Here is a 12,204-nt window from a genome sequence, read left to right on the forward strand (position 1 = left end):
GCCGCCGGCATGCTCTTGTTGTAGGCCTCGTACGTCCTACGAATGTCGCGCTGGAGCTGCACGATGGAATCCTTGCCGCGGTAGGAGCTCCAGTTGTGGTCCAGCAAACCTAACAATCAAAGTCAGATATCCCGTTATTCTCTCGTCATCTGAAGGGGGGGGACGTGATGATGGTGATGGTGACGGTGATGATGCTGGGGTGGCTTACCCCAAGGCTCGTCCTTGTCCTGCACGCCCTCGCGGGTGTAGTAGCTCCCGCCGAGAACCCAGACCATCCAGCCGATCTGCTTCTCGACCATGAAGTCCATGAGGCACCGGCGGAACTTGTCCTTGTACTTGGCGCTCGCGTCCGTCTGCTCGTGGCCCCACTCGGACATGACGAGCGGGGCGCGGTTCGAGCCGGCGTCGGCGATGGTCATGGCGTTGGAGCCGAAGGCGGTGAGGATGTCGCCGTAGCTGGCGCAGGCGTCGTCGACGAGGCCCTGGTCGTACTGGTGCTGCTCGAAGACGAACTTGTCGCGGAAGGGCAGCTCGGCGAGCGAGAAGTTGAAGCCGGGCTCGCTGCCGAAGCGGCCCTGGACGGGCGCCGAGATGTCAAAGTCGAAGATGCGGCCGCCGAAGAAGATGAGCACGTCCGGGTTCGCGCCGTGGATGGCGTTGGCGCCCTGCACCATGCGCGTCTTCCACGTCGTCCACGTCGTGTTCTCCAGGCTGGGCGCCGGCGGCGCCGAGAAGGGGTCGTGCAGCTCGTTGCGCAGGCCCATACTGGAGAAGGATGGCCATTTGGCGGCTTTGCCCTGTGGTATGGATGTCAGCATCGGTGCGGATAGAGGGAAAGGGGAGGGGGGGGGAAAGGGGGGATGGGGGAGGATACGAACGTGTTCCGCCATGAAGGCCAGACTCCGGACCCAGTTGGACGTGTTAAAGTACGTGTCGCCGAACCATCCGTTGCCGTCGTAGGGGTTGCAGCACCACCCCGCCTTGGACACGTGGTTGTCGAGGTGGAGGTAGATGTTCTGGCGGCCGAGCTCGGCGGCGACGGCGTCCCAGACCTCGAGCCTCTTGGTGCCTTCGCTGAAGCCGGGGTTGTTCTTGAGGATCTGCCTCATGACGGCGGTGCCGTTCTCCGGGCCGAGGGCGCGCTTCAGGGTCGCTTCGAGGCTGGCGTCGCCGCCCCCCTCGACGATGTCGTCCACCATCTCGCTGGCAAAGGTCATGCGGACCGAGTTGAAGCCGGTCTCGGCGATCTTCTTGACGATGGCCTCGACGGACTGGTACTGCAGGCCCTCGGGGATCATGGCGCGTTCGTGGCCGGCCCAGTTGACGCCGACCATGACGACGGCCGCGTTCTTGGAGTCTACGATGTACTGGTCCCGAGTGGACAGCGGGAGGGGCTGGAGATCCCGGCGCTGGAGCGACTCGGCGGACGCGGCGGGGAGGGCGAGCGCGGCGAGCGCGGCCAGCAGCGCCGAAGGCCCTGACGGCGGGCGCATTGTGAGTAACTAAGACGGGTAAGGTCTGTCGACGAAGACCCTACAGAGAATCCAACGATGCAGGGCCCAGGATGGAATGCAGGTTGGCTCGTTGCTTGGTGTCGGAGGGGTTAAATGTGAGACAGCAATGTAGGTAGGTATCCGGCAGGGTGGCAGCACACGTCCGGGGGGCGACGACTAACACGGAAAAGAAGACAAACCTTGTATAAATTAAAGATGGGCTTAATGTTGTTCTGGCGAACCCCTTCCGCTTTGGCCGCGTCTGTCCGGGAACTCCTCGCTCGGAGACGGCCGAGAACCTTGCCGCACATGCAGCCGAGAAGCATCGTCTGATGGGTTGGCGTTTCGTCGACGATGGCACCGGAGCCGTATCAGCGCGTGGCGGACCGTGCCAAGAGGCCCTTGGCCAGAGGTATGCAGGTATGATGTGATTCAAGCCCAGCTTCGACTCGAAGTTCTTGCAACAATACGTGTTGGCCCAGCAAGGTTTGGACAGTTCATCATCAAGGTCACCCTTTGTCGTCATCTGCCTTGTAGATGATTTGTATACGGAGGAGTGGGCCGTAAATGAGTACACCAAAGGTTGATTTGGGCCCCTGTAAGCTGCAAAGGTTGACAAGCCCTGCCACGACGTTACAAAGCGGTAAGTCTGGGGGGGGGGGGAGGGGGATACGAGAACATGTAGTGTTTCGATTCGTGACGATTCGCTAAGCCTTTCCGTTCGGGCTCATCGTCAGCAGGGAAAAGACATCAACATACATAACCGGCTTCACGGGACGCAGGCCAAACGCGGCGGATGGACGAGTAAATGTGATATGTTCATCGTGAAAAATAGATACAGGGAAACAAGTGCACGCGCTCAACACGAGAGACGCAAGGCAGAACCCGTCGGGCCGACAGTGCCAGACGCGGCCCCTCTACTTCATGTTCAAGAGCAGGTGGCGAACGCCGGCGTAGGTCTCCTCGCTCGTGGGGACGATCTGGCTGGCCGGCAGGACGAAGCCGTAGTTGCCGGTGTCGCGGAGCTCCTGGGTGAAGACGTAGTCGGCCTTGACGACGTCCTGGACGTAGTCGACGCTGCTGCCGGTGGCCTTGTAGATGGTGGAGCAGATGGGGCCGTACTGGTACGAGGTGCCGTGGACGGCCTTGATGGCGGCGACGGCGCCCTTGGCGAGCGTCTGCAGCTCGGCGTTGTTGGCGGTGACGGCGGAGCACGAGTAGCCGTAGGGGGTCATGAAGAGCTGCGAGTAGGAGTGGAAGTCTATGAACAGCTTGAGGCCCTGCGCCTTCTTGGTGCCGGACAGCCAGGCCGAGAGGGCGGCGGTCTCGGGGGCGTCGCCCTGGGTGACGCCCTTGAAGTCCTCGGCGCACGGGTTGGTGGAGGCGCCGCCGGTGACGGACCACTGGAAGGGCCAGTTGCGGTTGATGTCGTGGCCGATGCAGCTGCTGCCGGAGGTGGTTTGGCGGTTCTTGCGCCACAGGCGGTCGGTGGTCTGGGTGTAGATGAAGCCTAGATGATGTTCGGATGAGCAAAGTCGGTTTCTTTTTCCCCCCGTCATGCGTTGGTTCCCCAACAAGGGGAGGGGAGGAAGGGGGGACTTACCGTCGGGGTTGACGACGGGGAAGATGTAAAAGTCGTACTTGTCGACGAAGCTCTTGATCTCCGTGTCGGAGGAGTACTTGCTCAGGAGGTTCCAGGCGATGTACTCGTTGGCCATGGTGCTGATCCACTCGCGGGCGTGGACGGTGCTGTGGAGGACGACGGCGGGCTTGATGCCCTTGGAGGTGCCGTGGATGTGGATGCCGGTGATGGCGTTGCCCTGCAGCGACTTGCCCGAGGTGACGATGGCGGCGTTGCTGGGGTAGGACGCGACGAGGTCGTTGAGGAACTTGAGGTGGTCGGCGTAGGCGTGGTACGAGTTGAACCAGGTGGCGTTGGCTGAGCCGACTGCGCGCAAAGGACCGTCAGTAACCCGTCATTGCCTATGCTTTCAAAGGCACACACGTACCGGCATAGGTCGAGAACGTCGACTCGTCGGCGATGGAGGCGCCGAGGTCCTCGTGCATGGTGGTGACGTTCATGCCGGCGACGGAGGCCTCGAAGGCGCCCACGTCGGCGGCGGGGACGACGATGTCGGCGAAGGCGCCGGCCCTCGGGGCGCCCTTCCAGGTGCTCAGCTGGAGCTTGCTGACGACGTCGTTGACCCTGTCGACTTCGTCTCCGACCGACACGCGGAAGACCTTTGTGCCGTCGTAGCTCACGGGCTCGGGGCTCTCCGCCGCGATAGAGGCGGCGGAAGCGGCAGCCACGAGGGTGGACAGGGCGGCGAGGGACTTCATCGTGGGCGTGAGGGGAGGATCCTTGAGGAGTGCTCAACGAGGGTGGAGAGGAGCGGTCGCCATCGTCGTCCGGGCAGGCGATGCCGTTATATGTATAACGACGTTTCGCGAGTGAGTAAGGGGATCAAGGTAGACCAGATGAGAGGGGTATTGAGTAGAGTGTGAGGGTTCTTTGGCGGACGCAAAGAAACAAATGGATGACGAGGGGTCGAGCCGCCGGGTGTCATCTGGGCCGACTTCTCTAACAACCTTCCCGTTTGGTCCTTGCGGCCCGCGACCATGTGCAATATCTTGTTTGCCAACCGCCCTCTCCATAGTCCGGCATATGTCTCTCTCTCTCTCTCTCTCTCCCTCTCTCTCTGTGTGTGTGTGTCCCTAGGCTGAACTGATGGACAGGAGACCTGCCCGATCAGAACAAGAGGCGGTGCGGGTTGGCAGCACAAAAGTTCCGCATACATGCAATCCACAAGCTATGCGACCCCAGCCCTCAGCCCGCATCTCGCTCGACGGTTCTCAGTGAGGAAGGTAAACAACCAAGACCTTTGGGAAACCAACCAAACCCCCTAGTGATCGTCCCGCGGCTCCTGCGTTGAAATGGCGCTCCGGTCCCTGTCTTAGGGGTCCCTCAAGGGGAGTGAAAGTTTACTAAAGCCGAGGGGAAAATGCGTGTGCGTTGGCCAGGGACCTATCGACCCCATCAGACGAGCACGTAACCAGAGAGACACTCCCGGGCTTCTTTTGACAGGCTCACCGCTGACGAGACCGGGGGGGTTGGGGCCATATGGGACAATCAGACCCAAACAGATCAATGGACCTTTTGTGTCTCGGCCGTCACGCCTAGATTGAGCAAGTCGCCAAAGTCGAGATAGATTAAGTGGTAGGTGCAGAAGGGACAATGTCACCCTCGACTCCATGCACCCCCCCTCGGACTCCAGCTGTATCCCACCCCAGCGGGGGAGTCTTGGACAGATCCAGGAGGTCGAGTGCCGAAATGCGCGCAGCCGACCTGCCGGAACCGGGGTAGCGCAGCGGTTAAAGGACCCCAGGCTGGCGATCGCGGACTGGGCTTGGAAAGGAGGAAGAATGGGTAGAGGGTTAGCCAGGCCCATATGCATGAGTTGTCTCCTGTACAAAGAATACCGAGAGCTTGATTGGGACAATGCTTTGTTTATGCCATATGCCAGATGCAGCGAGTCTCAAGAGCCAAGATTGGGGGCTCAGCTCCAACGTCGAGAACGAGCGAGGGGCTACAGGCGGTCAATGCTAGGATAGGGAATTTATTGGCGGCACGGTTGGTTTAACTCTAAAACGTTTATTTGGCTGCCGCACCGAGTGGGATGCCTCCCTGATTCACACTCGGCTCCCATACGTAGTACATACAACACAGGTACGGAGGAAAGCCTTGTCAGTTCGCTTCCACACAGGCCGGGGGGTCCTACTTTGGACACGGCATTATCAAAAGCGAATTGGCCATGGGGCGCTAATGAGCCATGGATCAAGGCTTGTAGGCTGTAGCCATGTATGGTGGCCGTCCAGTCACCAGCACGTCTTCCATGCAGGCCTCGACGGGCTTCTGTTTCGGGCTTGGCGCAGAACGCACCTCGCGGCCTACGCCAGCGGCGAATACGACTCGTGACAGAGCCCGTAATGATTGCGAAGAAAGGCCACGGATAAGCGGTACAGCAGCCAGGGAACGCTTGACTCGGTGGGCGCTCCGTCAGACTCCGTTGTGTTGGAAACCTACTCCGTAGACAATCGGCGAATGCCAAGGTGGATGATCTCCACAGGCTGCAAGAGGCACTAAACCAAATCACCCAGCTGTTTGTACAAGTCCCAGTTTGCTTGCCAATGTCGTATGGCAGTTGAGCTACTACTCAGTAGGCTGGACCGCGGCATGTTCATCTCTGTTCACTGCCAAAAGAAAGCGCTTACTGTCCTATCTGTAATCATCCGATAGTAGAAGAAAAGCATTACTGTCCGGGCACCTTTCTTCCGGGTTTGGATCGCCCCGAACCATTGTTGCGCTGATAGTCTCTCTCTCTCCCTCGGTCGACAGCCGCCATTTGTGTGGTGTCTGGGCACGACCTGGCTTTTGTTCTTACGCCGCAAAACTCTCCGTCACAGGACAGAGCCCGATTATCTTCTCTATCCTGACTAAACAAAAAGCCAAATCGCTGTTGATTAATCCTATCCCTGCCGCAGGCGCTGGATGGTCACGTCAAACTCCTCGGGGTCCCGTCCGATGATCTCCCGCAGCGTGTCCGTCACGACGGCCGTCTCGCCGGCCTCGATGGCGCGCCACGCCGTCGCCCACGTCCGCGCCTTGTCCGGCGACCCGAACCGCGCGAGCACCTGCGGCAGCCTGGCGTACTCGTCGACGTCCACCTTGACGATCCGCAGGCCCGGCCGCCCGGCCGCCCGCCCCAGCGCCGCGACCGTCTCGGCGAGCGACCACGCCCGCGGGCCCGTCAGGAGCACCTTGGCGTTGACGTGCGGGAAGTGGTCCGGGTCCCACGAGTACTGCGCGATCAGCTTGGCCGTCGCCTCGCCGAGCTCGCCGCGCTTGACCCAGGCGACGCCCGGCCCGGAGCCGTCGTGGGGTATGAGGACCTCGCCGGCCGGCGCGTTGACGTCGGAGAAGGCCGTGTAGATCGGGTACGACTCCGAGTAGAGGCCCTCGCGCACCGCCGTGTACGTGAAGCCCGGGTCCGACGCCGCCGCCTCGGCGAGGTGGCGCTCCGAGTCGAGGTGCGCCTGCATCACCTCGGCCAGCGACGAGTCCCCGAGGTCGCCGCCGAACGCCAGCGAGCTGTAGAAGATGTGCTTCACGCCCGCCCGGCGCGCGGCGTTGATCGCTGGCAGTTGTACCTGGGACCCGGTGGTCAGTCAGCTTACTCGGACCCCGGGGGGATAGAGTCGAGCGTGGAGGTCATGCCGTGGAAGTCTGTTACCTTTCTCCGGTAGTCGTGCACGTGGCTCGGGTAAGAGATGAGGAAGAGCACCTCGATCCCCGAGAAGACGGCCTCGAGGTCCGCGGGACTCGACTCGTACGAGGCCTTGCGCGCCCGCACGCCGTTCTTGATGTGTTCCTGCGGCACCTTCTCCGGATGCCGGTTGATCAGGATGATGTGGTCGGCGGGCAGGAGCTTCAAGAGGTAGTCGTAAGTGCTGCCGCCCAGGCCGCCGGAGCCCGGGAAGATGCCGATTGACTTCATGATGTATTGCGTTGCGTTGCGTTGCGTGGCGTTGCGTTGAGTTGAGTTTGGGGCTTGGCCGTTGTTTTCAGATGAACGATGGACGGGAAAACGATAAGATGTGGCAATCCTGTCAGCTGAATCCCGAGATACACCTCGTCAGTCTGCAGAGATGGGCCCAGGTCGCGTGGGAAGAGAGAGGGTGATGAGGTGAGATCGTGACATGTCATGTCTGACGCGCATGATCACATCACGACCTGGAACTTGCTTGGCAGGGGACGCTCGCCCACATTGACACCTACATTACGTCACCCGTATCTCTTCAGGGTCCTTCTTGTCAAGCATCTTCCCTCCGCCATCTTCCCTTACACGGTGGCGTCTGGGCCGAGCAGCACCGCAACATCTGATATCCAGCCACCTTCAGCCTTGCCTTCGTCCCCGTTCTTCTATATCTGTAGACTTCTTACTAGTAAACTAAGTTTAGAAAACAGGGTCGATTCTGGACCAGATCCCTACTTATCGCCGCCTCATCTCCCGGCCCCCGCACCGCCGCCGACGTGTCGGCCCGTCAGCACTCGCTGTGGAGAAGCCATGCGGAGCCGTACTGCCACACTTGTGAATAAGTTTTTCTTTTCGTCAGTCGGAATGCAGCGGAAACCCGGCTTATCTGATTAGATCTTACGGGGCTGGTCGAGTCTTGGTAGCTGAGCATCCAACTCCCTCACTGTGAGCTGGCCCGTCTGCAATGGCCCTCAAGCTTTCAGCTCCACAACTGGAAGAGGCTGCCAGGTTGCAATGCTCTCACTCGAAAGTTCAGCGGATGTTTCTCTTCAAGTATGATAATCTTGATGTTTGCCCTAAACCATGTTTGATGTATTTGGGTCAGAAACACTAAATGCATGCCAGTTTGTAAGACAAAGGCGATTGTAGTTGATCATTGTTTTATTATCGCAACTGGGTACAGTTGGTCCCGGCGCCGATTGCAACAGCTTGCTGGGAACAGCTAGCATGACTTTTGCCCATTGATGGAAAAGGCTTTGGCTACTTCTTCACCATCATTCATAGCATCTCCTCTTTCTGGCCATCTACTAAGTTGCCTCTGGAGGCAATTCTGCAAGACATTCTGCGAGCCTTTGCTGTGAAAGAAGTCGGTCCGGGTCCCCCTCGTCAAGTGTTTCTGCCTCAACCTCCACTACGTGCTTAAGTAGCTTAACAGCCTCCTGGACACGCCCCTCTGAGTGGTATACTACTGCGAGTGAGTGCTGTGAGGTAAGTCGACTTGGATGCCCCTCGTCAAGTGTTTCTGCCTCAACCTCCACTACGCGCTCCAGTAGCTTAATAGCCTCCTGAATACGCCCCTCTGAGTGGTATGCTACTGCGAGTTGGTGTTGTGAGGCAAGTTGATCTGGATGCCCCTCGTCAAGTGTTTCTGCCTCAACCTCCACTACGTGCTCCAGTAGCTTAATAGCCTCCTGAATACGCCCCTCTGAGTGGTATACTACTGCAAGTTGGTGTTGTGAGGCAAGTTGACCTGGATGCCCCTCGTCAAGTGTTTCTGCCTTAATTTCCACTACGCGCTCCATTAGCTTAACAGCCTCCTGAATACGCCCCTCTGAGCGGTATACCGCTGCGAGCTCTTGCTGTGAGGCAAGTCGACTTGGATGTCCCTCGTCAAGTGTTTCTGCCTCAGCCTTCACTACGCGCTCAAGTAGCTCAATAGCCTCCTGGACACGCCCTTCTGAGCGGTATACCATTGCAAGTGCGTGCTGGGAGGCAAGTCGATTTGGATGCTCCTCATCAAATATTTCTGCCTCAACCTCCACTACGCGCTCAAGTAGCTGGATAGCCTCTTGGATACGCCCGTCGAAGTAGTATGTCTTTGCAAGTATGTACTGAGTCACTAGCAGATCTGGATGCCCTTCGTCAAGCGTTGCTACAACTTTCATTATATGTTCTAGTAGCTCCATAGCTTCCTTGGTTTTTCTATCATCTTGATATGCATTTGCGAGATGGTGCTGAGATGCAAGTCGATCTGGATGTTCTTCTTCAAGCGTTGCTTGAATATCCACTGAGTGTTCTAGTAGCTTAATGGCTTCCTTGACTCGTCCATCGCGCAATAGGCACTGACCAACTTTGACATACAAAGCGGCCTGGATCTCTAGATCATTGATTTGTGTTTTTGTACTCCAGAGCCTGAGGGCGTGTGGCATATACGCTCGCCAGACGGTACGGTTCTCATGGTCATTTGTTGGGAAAATCTCGCAAAGATGCTTTACAGCAGCCCTTGTGATTTGTTCCTCAATTGGCTGTTGTTTTGCCCAGAAACGTGCCGCTAGGTGCACCAGACTGTGCATATCGAAGCTTTGTGCGTCCTCTTGGGCAACCAGAAACGCATAGGAACACAGAGTACCGATAGCGTACTCCATGTCATCTTCAGAACCAGAACAGTACAAGATCGAGCGTGGTATGGACTTTGGCTCGATGAGTGAAATAAAGAATAGCAACTCCGTAGCATAGCTGTCCGTTTGCTTGATTTGGTCAAACGACACCAACCACGTAGTTGCGATGGCGTTTCGTGATCTGGGATACCGAGTCCTGTCGTCGAATTCTCGGCTCAATGTACTCATCCGGGTTTGCTCTGTACCCTGCACAAGTTGAAGGTACTTGGCAATAGATACATGGCGATTCCGATTCAGATACGCCGAGGCTTGCGTAATTGCCAAGGGAAGATGTGTGAGGAAGTCCAAGAGCTTCAGCGTCGAGTCGGAATCCCGGAGGAGACCCTGTCGCTGCTGGTGGAGCGATCTCCCAAATAGCTTCATGGCGTCATCTCGATTCATCGCATCGAGGTCCACCACAGCGTCGTCTGCAACCGACATCGCCAGGTCTCTCAATCGTGTCGTAAATAGCGTGATGCCATTCTCGCTCTGTGGAAGATAGCTGTCGAGGCCATCGTCATCGTCTGATGATCCGTGCAAGATCTCGTTGTCGTCCGCGTTGTCGACAATCAGGAACCAATAACCCGCTCTCTTTGAGCTTAGAAACTGTTTGACGGATGACTTGATATCATCACCATCCTCTTTTTTTGGAGAAATGTCAAGCTCGTTGGCTATGTCGGCATATGCTTGCTCAAAGCTTGCGAGGCTCACAGCCGGCACCCAGAAGACGGAGTACTCGGGCTTATTCTCCTTGACCCAGTAGGCGATATCCAAGGCGATCTGCGTCTTGCCTACGCCGCCTAATCCTACCAGAGCAACTGTTGGGTTCATCTCGTCAAACAGCATTCGCTTGAGTTCATATGTCTCAGTCCGTTCGACGAAGCGTTTGTTTTTCGCAAGCGGGATGACATAGTGCGAGAGATCTGTCGGTGGTTAGTATCTTCTTTGACTGAGTGGTACAGTGATAGGCAATTCGACACTGACCATTAGGTTTTTGGCTGGGTTTTGGCATCGAGACCAAATTTCTTTGGGGTATCACTTGAAAAATCTCGAATTAGCTGAGTCACGGCACCAGGTCTATGTATGTATTGGCTTACAATTTGCGTCGTCCGTCTGGGGGGTTTCCCTAGTAGGGTAGCGTTCGAGGAGCGTCCTCGTCGTTGCCGCTGCTATTGCAGCCGCAAAGTCTTGCCAATTCTTGTTCTTGTGACTGTCGGCGTAGTCACATACTCCCTTGACTACGATGCATGGAATCTCGTCCCAGACGCCTGCTCCCTCCATCTCGAAGGCGATGAGGCCGTGGGCTTTGGCAACGTTGTCTCGGTGTTCGCCAGATTTCATTACTGTATCACCTGAGCCGACACGTCCGATATGAATCCGGGTTTCTGGTGCGGTGATGCTTTTTCCAGCTTCTGCTTGACTTCCTCTCGTGGTTGCGAGGCGTCTCCTCGAGACTCGATGCTTCGCTTCGCACTGTAGCTCCTCGCATGACGCACTAATCGCTTCATCACAGACGAATAAATTACTGCAGCCGCATTGTGGCTGAGCACGATGTCTGTGAGAATAAGTCGGCTCGAAAAGCACATCTTCTGCAGTTGAGGGCCGCGAGTAAGAGGTTCGGTATCCTGTGTTGGCGGCCTCCCGTTGGACGTGTGCCAAATTCTGTCTGACACGTTGTTGCAGCTCGTTCAAAGCGGACTGGGTCTCCAAAACAATAAGCAGAGTGCGGATGTCTTTGTTCGGCCGACCAAGGTTGTCTTCGACGGTGTCTTTCCGATCAAATTTGCCAGGGTACTGACGACCAATGTCGTATTGCACAATGCTCTTGCTGATGACCACATCACCAAGCAACATCTCGTTGGCAGTCCCCGGACTAGGCACTCCGCCACAAATACCCGTCAAGAAGGCCAGCTCGAGTCCAGGGTAGATGTATTTGAGACGAGCGGTTTCAGTCGCCGCGCCGACCTTCCCCATGTTGAGGAGGAGGACAATAACAACAATGTGGTTTCCAACCCAGCCTATCGTATGATTCTGCGCATGTCCTCTTGTACGCATATCGGCGTTTTCATCCGTTTTCCATTTCTCGTCGAGTATCAAGATGGCGGCGTCGTATTCGCGGGGCAGCGCGCATATAACGGCGATGCGGACGTCTTCGAGACGGTCAGGACCGCTGGGTCGGACTTTGCTGGTCATCGTAGGTTGTCAAAGGTCGAACAGTGCATTTCTTCATGAAATGGCGTCTGAGCACGCTGTCGTCCACGACTTGTCGCGCGGTGCGAACTGGATAGAGAAGATCATGAATGCTCCATGCTGACGGAAATGAGGGGTCTTAACCGCCAGCCTGACGGGGCTACGCAGCGCGTTGTTGGCGAATCATGGCACGACAAATTTGCAATTGCCAAGCTTGACGGACGGTAACTGAGGTGCAGGCTCGGCCTAAGTCGGCCTTGATGTGGACCATACTCATGCTTACGGCTGTCATTTCTCAAGTCTGTATTCTCCGACGGAATCAGAGATAGGCTGTTGCTGTCAAAGTGCGGCAATTGGCAATGGGCAGGCAATTGGCTTCATGGGCCAAAGTGGGCGGCGATGCTGTTAATATTAATTAGGCAGATTTCCCTACTTCAAAGTAGTAATTTAGATAACAAATACATCTAGTTAGTCAAATAGCTATAAATTTCAGGCTATAACTACAGTGAATAGTCAAGAAACTATATTAGCCTACTACTGTTTTAGAAT

General features: G+C 56.8%; 5 protein-coding genes across 5 annotated transcripts; all 5 read right to left on the bottom strand.

Annotated features, from left to right (window-relative positions):
• Nucleotides 1-134: 134 nt before the first annotated feature.
• Nucleotides 135-1,728, bottom strand: LY79DRAFT_683087 (endo-beta-1; the record flags this gene model as incomplete). The annotated part of the gene is made up of 2 exons (XM_060564604.1): nucleotides 879-1,728; nucleotides 135-797 (listed from the first exon to the last, which is right to left on the bottom strand). The coding sequence occupies exons 1-2, from the start codon at nucleotides 1,491-1,493 to the stop codon at nucleotides 135-137; spliced, it is 1,278 nt and encodes a 425-aa protein (XP_060415749.1). The 5' UTR covers nucleotides 1,494-1,728.
• A 552-nt stretch (nucleotides 1,729-2,280) lies between these two features.
• On the bottom strand, nucleotides 2,281-3,929 carry LY79DRAFT_132887 (zinc carboxypeptidase). Its single transcript, XM_060550880.1, has 3 exons — nucleotides 3,503-3,929; nucleotides 3,097-3,441; nucleotides 2,281-3,003 (listed from the first exon to the last, which is right to left on the bottom strand). Exons 1-3 carry the CDS (start codon nucleotides 3,831-3,833, stop codon nucleotides 2,411-2,413), a joined length of 1,269 nt encoding a protein of 422 aa, XP_060415750.1. The 5' UTR covers nucleotides 3,834-3,929; the 3' UTR covers nucleotides 2,281-2,410.
• A 233-nt stretch (nucleotides 3,930-4,162) lies between these two features.
• LY79DRAFT_549138 (uncharacterized protein) lies at nucleotides 4,163-5,047 on the bottom strand. The gene has a single exon (XM_060557450.1). It carries the CDS (start codon nucleotides 4,946-4,948, stop codon nucleotides 4,448-4,450), a length of 501 nt encoding a protein of 166 aa, XP_060415751.1. The 5' UTR covers nucleotides 4,949-5,047; the 3' UTR covers nucleotides 4,163-4,447.
• A 697-nt stretch (nucleotides 5,048-5,744) lies between these two features.
• LY79DRAFT_132908 (uncharacterized protein) lies at nucleotides 5,745-7,151 on the bottom strand. The gene is made up of 2 exons (XM_060550881.1): nucleotides 6,785-7,151; nucleotides 5,745-6,701 (listed from the first exon to the last, which is right to left on the bottom strand). Exons 1-2 carry the CDS (start codon nucleotides 7,046-7,048, stop codon nucleotides 6,021-6,023), a joined length of 945 nt encoding a protein of 314 aa, XP_060415752.1. The 5' UTR covers nucleotides 7,049-7,151; the 3' UTR covers nucleotides 5,745-6,020.
• Nucleotides 7,152-8,115: 964 nt separating this feature from the next.
• LY79DRAFT_629275 (phosphorylase superfamily protein) lies at nucleotides 8,116-11,749 on the bottom strand (the record flags this gene model as incomplete). Its single annotated transcript, XM_060562149.1, has 3 exons — nucleotides 10,563-11,749; nucleotides 10,450-10,503; nucleotides 8,116-10,388 (listed from the first exon to the last, which is right to left on the bottom strand). The coding sequence occupies exons 1-3, from the start codon at nucleotides 11,656-11,658 to the stop codon at nucleotides 8,116-8,118; spliced, it is 3,423 nt and encodes a 1,140-aa protein (XP_060415753.1). The 5' UTR covers nucleotides 11,659-11,749.
• Between the last annotated feature and the right edge of the window lie 455 nt (nucleotides 11,750-12,204).

The sequence above is a fragment of the Colletotrichum navitas genome (assembly GCF_030913465.1).
Source record: "Colletotrichum navitas strain CBS 125086 chromosome Unknown LY79scaffold_19, whole genome shotgun sequence".
Classification (NCBI taxonomy): Eukaryota; Fungi; Ascomycota; class Sordariomycetes; order Glomerellales; family Glomerellaceae; genus Colletotrichum; species Colletotrichum navitas.

Coding starts and splice junctions, on each gene's coding strand:
- LY79DRAFT_132908 (XM_060550881.1), bottom strand. CDS start 7,048: ATGAAGTCAATCGGCATCTTCCCGGGCTCCGGCGGCCTGGGCGGCAGC. Junction 6,702..6,784: donor TGCACGACTACCGGAGAAAG/GTAACAGACTTC, acceptor ACCGGGTCCCAG/GTACAACTGCCAGCGATCAA.
- LY79DRAFT_549138 (XM_060557450.1), bottom strand. CDS start 4,948: ATGCATATGGGCCTGGCTAACCCTCTACCCATTCTTCCTCCTTTCCAA.
- LY79DRAFT_132887 (XM_060550880.1), bottom strand. CDS start 3,833: ATGAAGTCCCTCGCCGCCCTGTCCACCCTCGTGGCTGCCGCTTCCGCC. Junction 3,442..3,502: donor GACGTTCTCGACCTATGCCG/GTACGTGTGTGC, acceptor CTTTGCGCGCAG/TCGGCTCAGCCAACGCCACC. Junction 3,004..3,096: donor CCCCGTCGTCAACCCCGACG/GTAAGTCCCCCC, acceptor AACATCATCTAG/GCTTCATCTACACCCAGACC.